Source organism: Geotrypetes seraphini, chromosome 2 (genome assembly GCF_902459505.1).
Source record: "Geotrypetes seraphini chromosome 2, aGeoSer1.1, whole genome shotgun sequence".
Classification (NCBI taxonomy): Eukaryota; Metazoa; Chordata; class Amphibia; order Gymnophiona; family Dermophiidae; genus Geotrypetes; species Geotrypetes seraphini.
In genome coordinates this window covers 354,913,992-354,927,695 of record NC_047085.1, presented here as the reverse complement: position 1 = coordinate 354,927,695, position 13,704 = coordinate 354,913,992, and the positions used below count along the sequence as shown (strand labels likewise).

The window sequence follows — 13,704 nt, the reverse complement described above, 5'->3', positions numbered from 1 at the left end:
AGCTCTTGCATTAGTAATTTTATTTTGGAAGTGTTCTGCTAATCCGGATACTGGTGTTTCAGAATCAGCACAGCTTTGTCTTTTTTATTTATTTTGTTTGCATCACAGAGCCGGAGTGGGGTTGGAGAGGTTGTAATCCTATACTTCTACTAAGACTAAGGGGTCCTATTATTAAGGTGCGCTATTAGTGCACGCTAAATCGGTTAGTGTACCTTAATAAATAAATTGGTTGGTATACTTTAATAAATAAAAGTATCTTAAAAAAAAAAATATGGCCCGCGACTTATCCTTTTTTTCAGATTTTGGCCCCTTATGTGATTGAGTTTGACACCCCTGGCTTAGAGGGAACACTGTCATTACAGTGGTGAATTTCGACGTCGCTTATACTTTGCTGCTACTCTACAATTTTTTATGACTTTTTTTTGTTATCCCTTTTTTACCATGGACCCCTGACGAAGGTTTGTCCAAAACACGGACCGTGTCGGGTCCCTTGATTGGTAAAAGGGTTTGCATATAATTATTTTGTCACAATAAATTTTGCCTACGTCTTGTACAGATCTGCAGTTTTGTTTTGTTTGCTCTCAGTTGGTTTTTTACTGCAGTTTAGGTTGGGACCTTCTTTCTCTTTGTTTTGTTGCTTAGAGGGAACAGGGCCATTTGCACCCCTCCATTCCTGTCTCCTGGCCTACCTTAATGAAGCCCTAGTAGTTTAGTGGTCTTCTCAGGAGCAGGAACAAACCCCATTTGTTCCTGCCCTGTATGCTGCTCCAATCCAACTGCCTACCGAGACTGCTGTGGGAAATCCTGGAATACAGTATATTTTCTTGTTGGAACCAACAAGGGCAGGAGGAATAATGTTACATTGTAACAGCATTTTGTTGTTCCTTTAAAAAACCCAAAATGTTTATATGGAAACTGAGTATGGACAGTACATAAATTTTAAAAAATAAATTTACCAACACAACAAGAAATCCAACGAGGTCTGCAGTATATCAAGCAGCGAAGCAGAAAACAAAAGGGAAACTGCAGACTGTGTACAAGATGCAGGCAATATTTATTATACCAAAAAAGGATTGCAGTGATTATACAACCTTATTACCAACCTAGGGACCCAACACTGCTGCTAATGATTTTTAATGATTTAGGCTCAATTTATGAAATGGCACATGCAGTCATTGATTTAGGGGTATCTCTGATCTAATGAAATCAAAATCCAAAGGCAGTGAAACGGAGGCTCTATAGATCCACAGGTGAAACAAGAAAGAGAGCAGATAGAAACGCAAAAACATGACGGCAGATAAAGGCTAAATGGCCCATCCAGTCTGCCAAGCCACAGCATTCACCATCTCCTCCTCTCCCTAAGAAATCCCACCTGTCTCATGCTTTCTTGAATTCAGACAGTCTGTGTCCATCACCTGTACCGGGATACTATTCCATTCATCTGCCACCCTTTCTATAAAAAAAATAAATAAATTCCTTAAGATTACTCCTGAGCCTTATCACCTGTTAACATCTTATGCCCTCTCATTCTGGAGCTTGCTTTCAAATGATTTGCCCCGTGTGCATTTATGCCATGTAGATATTTTAAATGTTTCTATCATATCTCCTCTCCTGTCTTTCCTCCAAAGTATATACAGTCAAACCTCGGTTTACGAGTGCACCGGTTTGCGAGTGTTTTGCAAGACGAGCAAAACATTCTCAAAATCGGCGCCTCGGAAGCCGAGTTTGACTCGATTTACAAGCACCATCCCCCCCCCCAGCGATCCGGCATCCCCTCCCCCCCAGCGATCCAGCATCCTCCCCCCGCTCGCGTCTTCGGGATTTCGTTTCGGTGCTTAGGGGCGATGTAGAATCGTGGACTTGAGCGGGGGGAGGATGCCGGATCGTGGGAGGGGGGTATGGAGCAGCATCGGTGGCCTCAAGGGGGAAGGGAATGGAGCAGTGCGGGTAGCCTCCGGGGGGGGGAGGAAGTGGAACAGATCAAAATGAGTTTCCCTTACTTCCTATGGGGAAACTCGCTTTGATATAAAGGACTCCATTCCTTCAACCAGGATGGAAACGACAGTAAGGGCGGACAGCTTGGAATCAATATGGGTTAAACTGACAGGAGGAAATGGAGCAGACATCAAATTGGGACTGTACTATCGCCCACCAGGACAGCCAGAAACAAACGACCAGGACCTGGAGGACGAATTGAGGCAGGTATGCAAACTTGGAAGTGTGGTGGTTATGGGGGATTTCAACTACCCTGGAATAGACTGGAACACTGGACACTCCAATTGCACGAGAGAAACTAAATTCCTAGAGGCAACGAGGGACTGTTACATGGAACAGCTGGTCACGGAACCAACGCGAGGGGATGCCACTCTGGACCTAATCCTCAATGGGCTAGGGGGACCCGCAAAGGAGGTGGTAGTACTAGCACCATTAGGAAACAGCGATCACAACATGATACAGTACAAACTAAACATAGGAACACAAAAGGTGAAAAGAACCACAACGACAGCACTCAACTACAGAAAAGGAAATTACGAGGCCATGAGGAAAATGGTGGGAAAAAAGCTCAGCAACAGCTCAATGAAGATGGAGACCGTAGAGGAAGCCTGGGCCCTACTCAAGGGCACGGTGCACGAGGCACAAGACCTGTACATCCCAAGATTTAGGAAAGGGTGCAAAAAGAATCGAGCTCAAAACCCGGCGTGGATAAACAATGCAGTAAAAAAGGCGATAAGTGACAAGAAATCATCTTTCAGAAAATGGAAAAAGGACCCAACAAGGGACAACCAGAAGGAGCACAAAAGGCACCAGAAAGAATGTCACCGAGAGGTTAGGAAAGCAAAAAGAGAGTATGAGGAAAGACTGGCGGGGGAAGCAAGAAACTTCAAACCATTCTTCAGGTATGTGAAGGGGAAGCAACCAGCCAGGGAGGAAGTGGGACCATTGGATGACGGAGACAGGAAAGGAGTGGTAACAGAGGAAAAAGAGATAGCTGACAGATTAAACAAGTTCTTCTCGTCAGTCTTCACGAGAGAGGACATATCCAATATCCCAGAACCTGAGGAGATCATAAATGGAGACCACGATGAAAAGCTGGTCCAATTAGAGGCGAGCCGAGAGGATGTCCTCCGACAGATAGACACACTGAAGAGCGACAAATCACCGGGCCCGGACGGCATCCACCCAAGGGTAATAAAGGAACTGAGAAACGAGATAGCGGAAACACTTTGCCAAATATGTAATCTATCCTTGAAAACTGGGGAGATCCCAGAGGACTGGAAAATAGCAAATGTCACGCCCATCTTTAAGAAGGGATCAAGAGGAGATCCGGGAAACTACAGGCCGGTGAGCTTGACCTCGGTCCCGGGAAAGATGATGGAAGCACTGGTCAAGGACACAATCTGCGAGCACATAGGAAAAAATGGACAACTGAAGGCGAGCCAGCACGGCTTCTGCAAGGGTAGGTCGTGCCTCACGAACTTACTGTACTTCTTTGAGGGAATAAACAGCCAGATGGACAAGGGGGAAGCCATAGACATCATCTACCTCGACTTCCAAAAAGCCTTCGACAAGGTACCTCACGAAAGGCTGCTTAAGAAGCTGTGGAATCACGGGGTGCAAGGGGATATACACAGATGGATCATACACTGGCTGGCGGGCAGAAAACAGAGGGTTGGAGTAAAAGGGCATTACTCAGACTGGCAATGGGTCACGAGCGGAGTCCCTCAGGGATCGGTGTTGGGACCACTCCTGTTCAATATGTTTATCAACGACCTGGAGACGGGGACGAAATGTGAGGTCATTAAATTTGCTGATGACACCAAACTCTGTAGCAGGGTCAAAACCAAGGAGGATTATGAAGACCTGCAGAGGGACCTGACGAGACTAGAGGAGTGGGCAAAAAAATGGCAAATGAGTTTCAATGTGGACAAATGCAAGGTCATGCATGTAGGGAAAAAGAACCCGATGTTCAGCTATAAAATGGGGGGAATATTGCTAGGGGTGAGCGACCTTGAAAAAGACCTGGGGGTGATGGTGGACGCAACATTGAAGCCATCGGCGCAGTGTGCGACAGCCTCAAAGAAAGCAAACAGAATGCTGGGCATCATCAAAAAGGGTATCACAACCAGGACGAAAGAAGTCATCATGCCACTGTATCGTGCAATGGTGCGCCCGCACCTGGAATACTGTGTCCTGTACTGGTCGCCGTACCTCAAGAAAGACATGGCAGTACTCGAGGGAGTCCAGAGAAGAGCGACAAAACTGATAAGAGGTATGGAAAATTTTTCATACGCTGACAGGTTAAAAATGCTGGGGCTGTTCTCCCTGGAGAAGAGGAGACTTAGAGGGGACATGATAGAAACCTTCAAAATCCTGAAGGGCATAGAGAAAGTGGACAAGGACAGATTCTTCAAACGGTGGGGAACCACAAGCACTAGGGGTCACTCGGAGAAATTGAAAGGGGACAGGTTCATAACAAATGCTAGGAAGTTCTTTTTTACCCAGAGGGTGGTAGACGCATGGAACGCTCTTCCAGAGGTTGTGATAGGCCAGACCACAGTACAGGGGTTCAAGGAAGGTTTGGATAGGTTCCTAAAGGATAAAGGGATTGAGGGGTACAGATAGAAGCAGAGGTAGGATATAAAAATGGTCAAATCACTTCACAGGTCAAAGGACCTGGTGGGCCACCGCGGGAGCGGACCACTGGGCGGGATGGACCTCTGGTCTGACCCAGTGGAGGCAACTTCTTATGTTCTTATGTTCTTATATACGAGCAATTTGATTTACGAGCATACTTCTGGAACGAATTATGCTCGTAAACCAAGGTTCCACTGTATATTGAGATTTTTGTCTGACCCATATGCCTTATGACAAAGACCACTGACCATTTTAGTAAACTAAATCTTGTACTTATATACCGAGTCATCACTGAAAAACAAGGCTCGACTCAGTTAACAGTAATTGTAGTTAGGTTTCTGTGAGGTGAATTCTCTCTATTATCTGCTAGAAACCCCCTGAAACAAGAGTAGTTTTCAGGAATTTTTTAAAAACTTGAAAGGATAGACAGGATTTTTATTTGAGAAGATAGGTTGTTCCAAATTGTTGTTAATAAATAGGGGAAAGAATAAATAATTTTACTGATAGATCTGGCACCTTTTACAGTGGGAGAAGAAAGTTTAAATGCATGGATAGTTCTGTAACTTGAAGATCTTGAAGAATTTAAAACACGGGGCAGGTGCAATTTCAGAGTAGACTTATTTTTTTTTTTCCCTCCTTTATCAGACTTCCAGATGACGGACTTGGGTTGGGAAATGGCTTACTTCTGTGCTGTATGGATTCTATCAAAGCTGGTTACTCTCTGGGGTAATTTTTCCAAATGGGTTAGTTTTGTGCATACCATGACCAGAATAAAGTTCACTCCTAATGCATATGGTCACAACATAGGCGTCGGAACAGGGGAGGCCACAGGGGCCATGGTCTCCCCAAGAATTGGGCAATCGGAAGTATGGCTCGCCTGACTCCACCCACCAACCACCTCCCCGCCGCTGTGATTTAAAATCTTTGGGCAGCCTGCAGTGCAACAAAACGAGCTTCCTGCTGTTGGCCTACCCCGGAAATGTTCCTTTTTTGCAGTATCCAGCCTATACGGGAAGAGGAAGAGCTGCAGAAAGAACACTTCCAGGGCAGGCCGATGGCGGGAGGCTCATTTTGTTGCGCTGCAAGCTGCCCGAAGATTTTAAATTATAGCGGCAGGAAGATGGTAGATGGGGCATTGGAACTGAGGGGAGGTTGTACCACAGGTTCCAGCTGAGAAAGGGGGGACTGGGGTTGGGAATGAGGGAAGGACAGATGCTGCATGGGCGACGGGGGTGGGGGGAGGAGAGAAGCAAGAACGACAGATATTGTATGGACTGGGAGGGGTTTGGGAAGGCATGGGAGGATAGAAGCTGCACGGGCTGGAGGTTAGGAAGGGAGGGCAAGAGAGATGCATGGGTGGGGTGAGAAGTGAGGGAAAGAATAATAATAATAACTTTATTTTTGTATACCGCAATACCACAAACAGTTCAGAGCGGTTTACAATGCAAGAGACTGTACATATACAGCGAAGATACAATGCAAGAGAATGTACAGCAATGATACAATGCAAGAGAATGTACAATGCAGTTGTGGGCAGTTTACAGTGTAAGAGACTGTACATATACAGCGAAGATACAATGCATGAGAAAGTACAGTGCAGTTGAGAGCAGTTTACAATGCAAGGGATTGTACATATACAGCGAGGATACAATGTCGGAGAATATACAATGCACTAAAGAAATTTATCAAAGAGGTAAGATTTGAGAGATTTCCTGAAGGATGAGTAGGATGGAGCAGATGAGATGAGGGTAGTCAGGCAGTCAGTCCATCTGCCAGCTTGGAATGAGAAAGTTTTGTTAAGGAATCTTTTGTAGGTGCATCCCTTTGGGGATGGGTAGGTAAACAGATAGGCTTTGCGTGTGCGATTGGTACCTGGGAACGCAAAGTGGTGTGACAGGTATATCGGGGATGAGCCGGTTAAGGTTTTGAAGCAGAGGCAGGCGAATTTGAAAATGACTCTCGCTTCTATTGGTAACCAGTGAAGTTTTCTGTAGTAAGGGCTAATATGATCTGACTTTTTGAGGCCATAGATGAGGCGGACGGCGGTGTTTTGAATGAGTCTCAGACGTTTAATGGTTTTCTTGTAGGAGCCCAAATATATGTTGTTGCAGTAATCAAGGGTGCTTAAGATTAGGGATTGAACCAGCAGTCTGAAGGAGGGGAAGTTGAAGTAATGTTTGATGGTACAGAGTTTCCAGAGGGTGTAAAAACATTTTTTGACCTGGGCATTGGTATGGTCTTCAAAGGTCAGGCAGCGGTCCAGGATGACTCCAAGAATTTTGATGGTGGAATTGATAGGGTAAGTTAGACCTTTAAGTTGCAGGGTGGTGGTTGTTAATGTGCGATTGGGGCTTGCAAGGAAGAATTTGTTTTTTTCTGGATTTAGTTTTAGTTTGAACCGAGTGGTCCAGTGTTCGACCATGGTGAGTACTGATGAGATGTGTTCTGTTTCTTGTGACAATGAGGAGATGGGGATGACGATTGTAATGTCATCTGCATAAATATAGGATTTCAGCTATTGGTCTGATAACATGTGTCCCAGTGATGCCATGTAGATATTGAATAGGATAGGGGGGAGCCTTGAGGAACTCCACAGGGGTTGCACCAAGTATGGGAGAAGGTTCCCTCATTGTGGACTTGGTAGGTGCAGTTTTTTAGGAAGCCTGTGAGCCAAGTTAGTACCTGTCCCGAAATGCCTATAGAGTCTAGGCAACTAAGCAGGATGTCATGGTCTACAAGGTCGAAGGCACTGCTGAGGTCAAACTGGAGTAGCAGTGCGCTGTTTCCCTGGGAGAATAGTTGGAGGAGGTGGTCAGTTAGTGATGCTAGGAAGGTTTCCGTGCTGTAGTTTGTGCGGAAACCAGACTGGGAGTCATGAAGAATGTTAAAGTTCTCAAGGTATGACATGAGGTCATGGTTGACTAGGCCTTCCATAATTTTGAGGAAGAAGGGTATGTTGGCAATGGGTCTGTAGTTGGCGGCTGTAGAGAGTGGTTCTTTGGGGGTTTTGATAATTGGAGATATGAGGATGTGACCGAGTTCCAGTGGGAAGTAGCCGGTGGACAGGCAGAGAGTGACCCAGTTGAAGAGCTCAGCTTTGAAGAAGGTGGGCAATTGTCTAGTAGGCAGTTGAATTTGGAATATTTAGAGTATAGCTCGAGAAATAGGTTCCAATCTGGGTTTTCGAAGTGATTCCAGGTCATGTCGGCGGTTGAACCTTCATTGTCTGGGATAGGTAGATGGATTGATGGGCTGGTGCTTGTTGTTGCAAGAGAGGTTTTTAAGTTATGAATTTTTTTGGTGAAGTAGTCGGCTAGGTTTGTCGGAGAGGGTGGAAGATCTATGGGGGAGCTTTTATGCGAGTTGATGTCAAATAAGGAGTTGACTAGTCTGAAGAGTTTATTGCTGTTCAGGGATGGGGTGTTGATTGATTGGGAGTAATATTTGGAGCGTTTCTCTTTGATCATTCTTTTGTATTCAATGACTTTTATGCGCTAGGAGTATCTGTCAGTGTCTGTGCCGGATTTGCACCAAATTCTTTCTAGTTTGCGCACTTCTCGTTTCAGAGCTAGAAGATCAGCAACAAACCAGTTGGCAGATATGCGGTGTTTTTTCTTGCGGGGTTTCAGTGGAGCCAAGTCGTTTAGAACCTGGATGCTAAAGTTATTCCAACCTGGGATGAAGTTAGGGTCTGGGTCTGTGATAGATGTTGGGTTGTAGTGTGACCAGAATTCTTCAGGGTTTAGTTGACCTCTAGTCCATATTGTTTTTTCTTTGTGGGTAGTTCTTGGTTGCCTTTGGATTTGTTTTTTGAATCAGTGTAATTTAAAGTTGCATCGGAGATGGTCTGACCAGGGGGTGGTGGTCCAGGTTTCGTCTTTAAAGCTTATGTTGGGGGAGGCGGGGGTATTGGGAAGGAATGAGATCAGGTCTAAGTGATGTTCTTTAGCGTGTGTTTTGGTTGGGGGTGGTTTAGAGAATCCTAGGGATGTTAGGAAGGAGAGAAGATCGGAAATGTTGGAATTCTCTGCCTGCTCCAGGTGTAGATTTACATCGCCGGCAAGAAGGGTGTGGGTGCCGGCGGTGGAATTTGTGAGGAGGAATTCGTAGAGATCTTCTTTAGCTTGGATCCATTTGTTAGGGGGGGTGTAGGATACTGTGATGGTCAGATTATCTTTACAGTCTGCTTTGGATATTTTGCAGGAGAGGATTTCCAGATCATTGGTCATTTTGGAGTCTAAAGTTTGGAATTGGAAGTGATCTCGGAGGATTATAGCTATGTCGCCTCCTCTCCTGGAGTGTCTTGATAGCGGAATGATTTTGTAGTTTATAGGAAGTAGATCTCCAATAATGGTGTCCTGATCGGAAATTAGCCATGTTTCGATTAGGAGAAGAATATTGAGGTGGGTTTCTTCTAGCCAGTATTTGATCAGTTGGGCTTTGTTTCTGGCCGAGCGAATGTTCAGATAGGCACCAGAAATTGTGTGGTGTTCCGGGGGAGTTATGGGCTCTGTTATTGGTAGTTTTTTTAGGAGTCGGTTTCTTTTGTGTGGTGGTCTAGGGAAGTGTTGGGAAGCATTGACCACTGAGATTGGGAAGGGGCCTGATTCCTTGTAATCATGGAGGGTACGGGAGGGTAGAAGTGGTTTGCCTGGTTTGGTGATTCTGTTCCAAATGAGGTAGGTAGGGATGAGTTCGAATGCTAGGGCTTTGGTGATCCAGTTCCTTGTGCTAAGTAGGTAGAGAAGGAGGAGGGTTAGAAGTTTTCCTGTGAGGTTGGACATGTTGGTCCTTACTGAACTGGTGAGAGAGAAGGGCGTGGTGGTGAGTGAAAGGAAATTTAGGGAGCTGAGGGAGGCTGGTTTTGCAAGGACTGGAGAGAGAGAACTGGAGGAAGATGGGACTGGCTGGGTAATGGAATAGCCAGGAGATAGAATAATCAGGTATTCAGGAGCTTGAGTTGGCTTGGTAGAGGATAATACTGGTGAGTGCTAAGTTGATTAAATGAGACTGAGGATGTGTCCAGGGTAGCTTGCAGGCATGCAGTTGATAAGACATGCAAGAGGATAGAGTCATGCAGATACTTGGCTGTTGAGTCGGTACGGGTTGCTGGTGGGATATCCTGATCAGAGATGAAGTATTTGAAGTTTGTCGTTTGCAAGAGGCTCCCTCGTCCGCTGAGGAGTCTTGAAGGAATCGTTCTGAAAGATTGGATGGGAGGCAACTTTGTGCGCCGAACGGCCGCGCACCGTTCAGCTGCCGAAGTTTAAGTTCTCCTGGCAGGGGCTGTGGGGGCGGAGCAAGCTCACACGCCAGGCCCAGCAGTAAGAAAGGCAGTCGGGAGCTGAAGAGGGGGTTTGGAGTCAGTGTGGCGGCTGGAAAATCCGCTTGGGGCGAGGAAGGCAGCCCCGGTAGGTATGAGGCAAGCAGCGACGGCTGCAAGATGGCTTCTCCGCCGTTCAGCTGCCGAAGTTTAAGTTCTCCCGGCAGGGGCTGGGGGGGGGCGGAGCAAGCTCACACGCCCGGCCCAGCAGTAAGAAAGGCAGTCGGGAGCTGAAGAGGGGATCGGAGTCGATGCGGCGGCTGGAAAATCCGCTTGGGGCAAGGCAGGCAGTCCCGGAGGTGTGAGGCAAGGCAGCGACGGCTGCCCCGGTGGATGAGGGACGAGAAAAAGAGAATTGTTAAACATAGGTGTGTGGAGTGGGAGGGAAAGAGAAATGGTATACATGGGAGAAAGGAAGAAAGAGGGAGACTTGGACATGATAGTGGGAGGGAGAAATGTTACACTGGGAGGGAGGAGAGATAACTCAAAGAAGGGAGAGATGTCAAGATTCTGGAAAAGAGTGATGGAAGGAGGAATAGAGAGATGTCAGACCCCTGGAATGGGAAGGAGCGAGATATGCTAGACCAGGGGTCTCAAAGTCCCTCCTTGAGGGCTGCAATCCAGTCAGGTTTTCAGGATTTCCCCAATGAATATGCATGAGATCTATGTGCATGCACTGCTTTCAATGCATATTCATTGAGGAAATCCTGAAAACCTGACTGGATTGCGGCCCTCAAGGAGGGACTTTGAGATCCCTGTGCTAGACCATGGAAGGGAAGAAGGGGAGAGAGATATGCCAGACTGCAGAGAGGAGAGAAAGAGACAGATGTTGGATAAAAGGAAGAAGGAGGGGAGGAGAGAGAGATGCCAGACCATGGAAGAGGAGAGAGAGATATGACAGACCATGGAAAGGAGAGGAGAAAGATGCTATACCAGGGATGGGCAACTCCGGTCCTCGAGGGCCGGAATCCAGTCGGGTTTTCAGGATTGCCCCAATGAATATGCATGAGATCTATTTGCATGCACTGCTTTCAATGCATATTCATTGGGGAAATCCTGAAAACCCGACTTGATTCCGGCCCTCGAGGACTGGAGTTGCCCACCCCTATGCTAGACCTTAGGATGGGGGGAAGGGGAAAGACGGTAGAGGGTGAGAGAGGGATGCAATGGTGCATAGCATTGGGTGTGGCAGGGAAGAGATAAGAAGAAATGCTTCTTATAGATAGATGGCAATAGGGGAGAAGAAAGAGGGAGGAGATGGTACACATGGATAGATAGGAAGGGGAGATGTGAAAAGTAGATGGATTTTGAGAAGAAAGAAGAAAAATGGAAGAAGGTTGAATATTAAAAGTTAATGCTAAAGATGGATGTATAGTAGAAAGTGAAGGAGAGAAAAACAGCAAATGAATAAGCAGGCCCTGGATACACAGTTAAGAGCACAGAGAGAAGGACGTCTGGCTGAAGACTAGGAAAAAATGGTTAGAAAAATAAAATCACCAGAAAACAAAGATAGGGGAAATTTATTTTATTTTCAATTTAGTGATTAAAATGTGTAGGTTCTGAGAAATTACCTCTGCTGTCTATATTTTGCACTGTTCAGGAAGAAATGCATTTGTTTCTATTTCTCTGAGGGTTGTACTGCATGCAAAGTCTTGCATCTTAGGATTTTATTTGTATACTAGTCTTTAAGCCCGTTACATTAACAGGTAGAATAGATGTGTCTGTCTGTATTTCTTTCTGTCTCCTTAGCCGCTGTCTTTCTTTCTTTCTCTCTCTCTCCTTGGCCGCTGTCTATCTGTCTTTTTTTCTTTGTCTCTCTCTCTTTGGCCCTGTCTTGTCTGTCTATCTTTCTGTCTGTCTCTCTGGCCCCCTGTCTGTCTGTAATTCTTTCTGTCTGTCTCTCTGGCCCCCTGTCTGTCTGTAATTCTTTCTGTCTGTGTCTCTCCCTGGCCTCTGTCTGTCTGTCTTTCTGTCTGTGTCTCTCCCTGGCCTCTTGTCTGTCTGTCTTTCTTTCTGTCTGTGTCCTCTCCCTGGCCTCTTGTCTGTCTGTCCTTTCTTTCTGTCTGTCTGTCTATCTCTCCCCCTGCCTATCTCTCTCTGGCCCCCCAAACAAACCAAGATTGCTGCCCTGCCCCCAGCACACCCCTTTCCCCCCAAAGCAGGCCCCTTTTCCCTCTCCCCTCTCCACTTTTTTGTGTCTGTCTCTCTCCCTGGCCCCCTGCCTATCTCTCTCTGGTCCCCTGAGCAAACCAAGATTGCAGCCCCTTTTCCCTCTCCCCCTCCACTTCCCTGTGCAGCAATAGCAGCCGGACACCTCGCAGCATCTTGAAGGACACCCTCCTGCCGTTGTTCTCACTGCCGCACGTGCCGCAAGCGCCACAAGCAGCAAATCGAACACGGCCACGGAGTCACAAATCATGCTGTCAGGGATCACGCTTTTGTAAGTGCGCATGTGCGCTTAGGGTTTTATTATAGAGAATATTAGTACTTTTAGTTTGTGGTCCTATATTTGCATAGGGGTTATTTGTGTTCTGCATGTGTGGCCAAGGCCAGGTGTTATTTTTTTTTTTGGGAGGGAACCATATTTTATCACGTTCCTGCCTCCCTCCCGGCCTTACCTGGTGGTCTAGCAGGCTTTCGAGGCAGGAGCGATCTTCCCACGCTCCTGCCCTGTGTAGATCGCCAATAGGAAATGGCTGCCTTGAGCTCCCGTCATAGTCTCGAGAGACTTCGGGAACTCATGGACTCTGGAAGGGATGGGGAGAAAGGTTTTTTTTTGGGAGGGGGGATCCCATGCTTACTATTGTTAATTCTGAGCCCTGTTTAATTGGTTGTATCTTCTGTACCTGTTTCATTTTGGCTCAATAAAAATCATTTGATCATAATTCATGCAGGTTTATTTGCTTTACTGCTAGATTAACTCTGAGTTTTACCCTGGCTGGATGGATCACTGGGGGCAGAAGCATTTTGTTGTTCCTACCCAAGCAGTAGTTAAAACTCTCAATGAAATCCTAGTGCTTGGAGCAAATGTTAACTTGTAAGTATACTTGCAAAAAACTGTTCCAAATATGGCCAAGTCTGTATTCTTCACATAACCCTCCACCCCCAAGAGAATGTTCATATTGAACAAATATTCATCTTCATTATTCTTTTGCCCTGCACTCCCTTCCTCCTTTTAATAATTAAATAGCCAAGGAGCATATTGTTCCATAGTGGTCCCCAAATTTGTTGAAATGTCATCTGTGTACACTATTCTGTGCATGAATTTGTTCCAGAACCATTAAATTTTATGCATTGTTGTGTTAGGAGGGTGCTTATGTCTCAATTTGGTAATATTGCTTTCCTTGCCAATTATTTGGCAGTTCAATAGCAGGAAAGTTTGGGCACTCCAGTTACTACTAGTCTTATTGGGGTGGGGCTAGGGCGGGATTTGGGGGCGGGACTGACAATTAATAGATGTCCCCTTTTGATGAAAAAGATACATGGTCACGTTAGGTTATTCTATAATTTTAAGCCTTTTCCTTTTACAAAGGCACCTTCACACCTGCTTCAAAAGTTTTATTAATACACACACTCCTTCACTGTCTGCGGTAATTGTATGCTCTGTGCGTGTATCACATACTGAATATACTCAAATATACACTTCTCCCTCCGGATTCGCAGTTTCAGCAATCGCGGTTTCAATTATTCACGGATTTTAGCTTGCTGGCTCCTCCCCCCCCCCCCCCCCCCCAATTACGTCAGCT

At 46.1% G+C, this 13,704-nt stretch overlaps 1 protein-coding gene across 1 annotated transcript in view; it reads left to right on the top strand.

The window, feature by feature from the left end:
- The window catches only part of LOC117353909 (beta-galactosidase-like), a 164,131-nt gene that overhangs the window by 67,878 nt on the left and 82,549 nt on the right, over positions 1 to 13,704 (top strand). Inside the window, 1 exon segment of the mRNA XM_033930432.1 lies at positions 12,874 to 12,995. Coding sequence (XP_033786323.1) covers positions 12,874 to 12,995 — 122 coding nt within the window.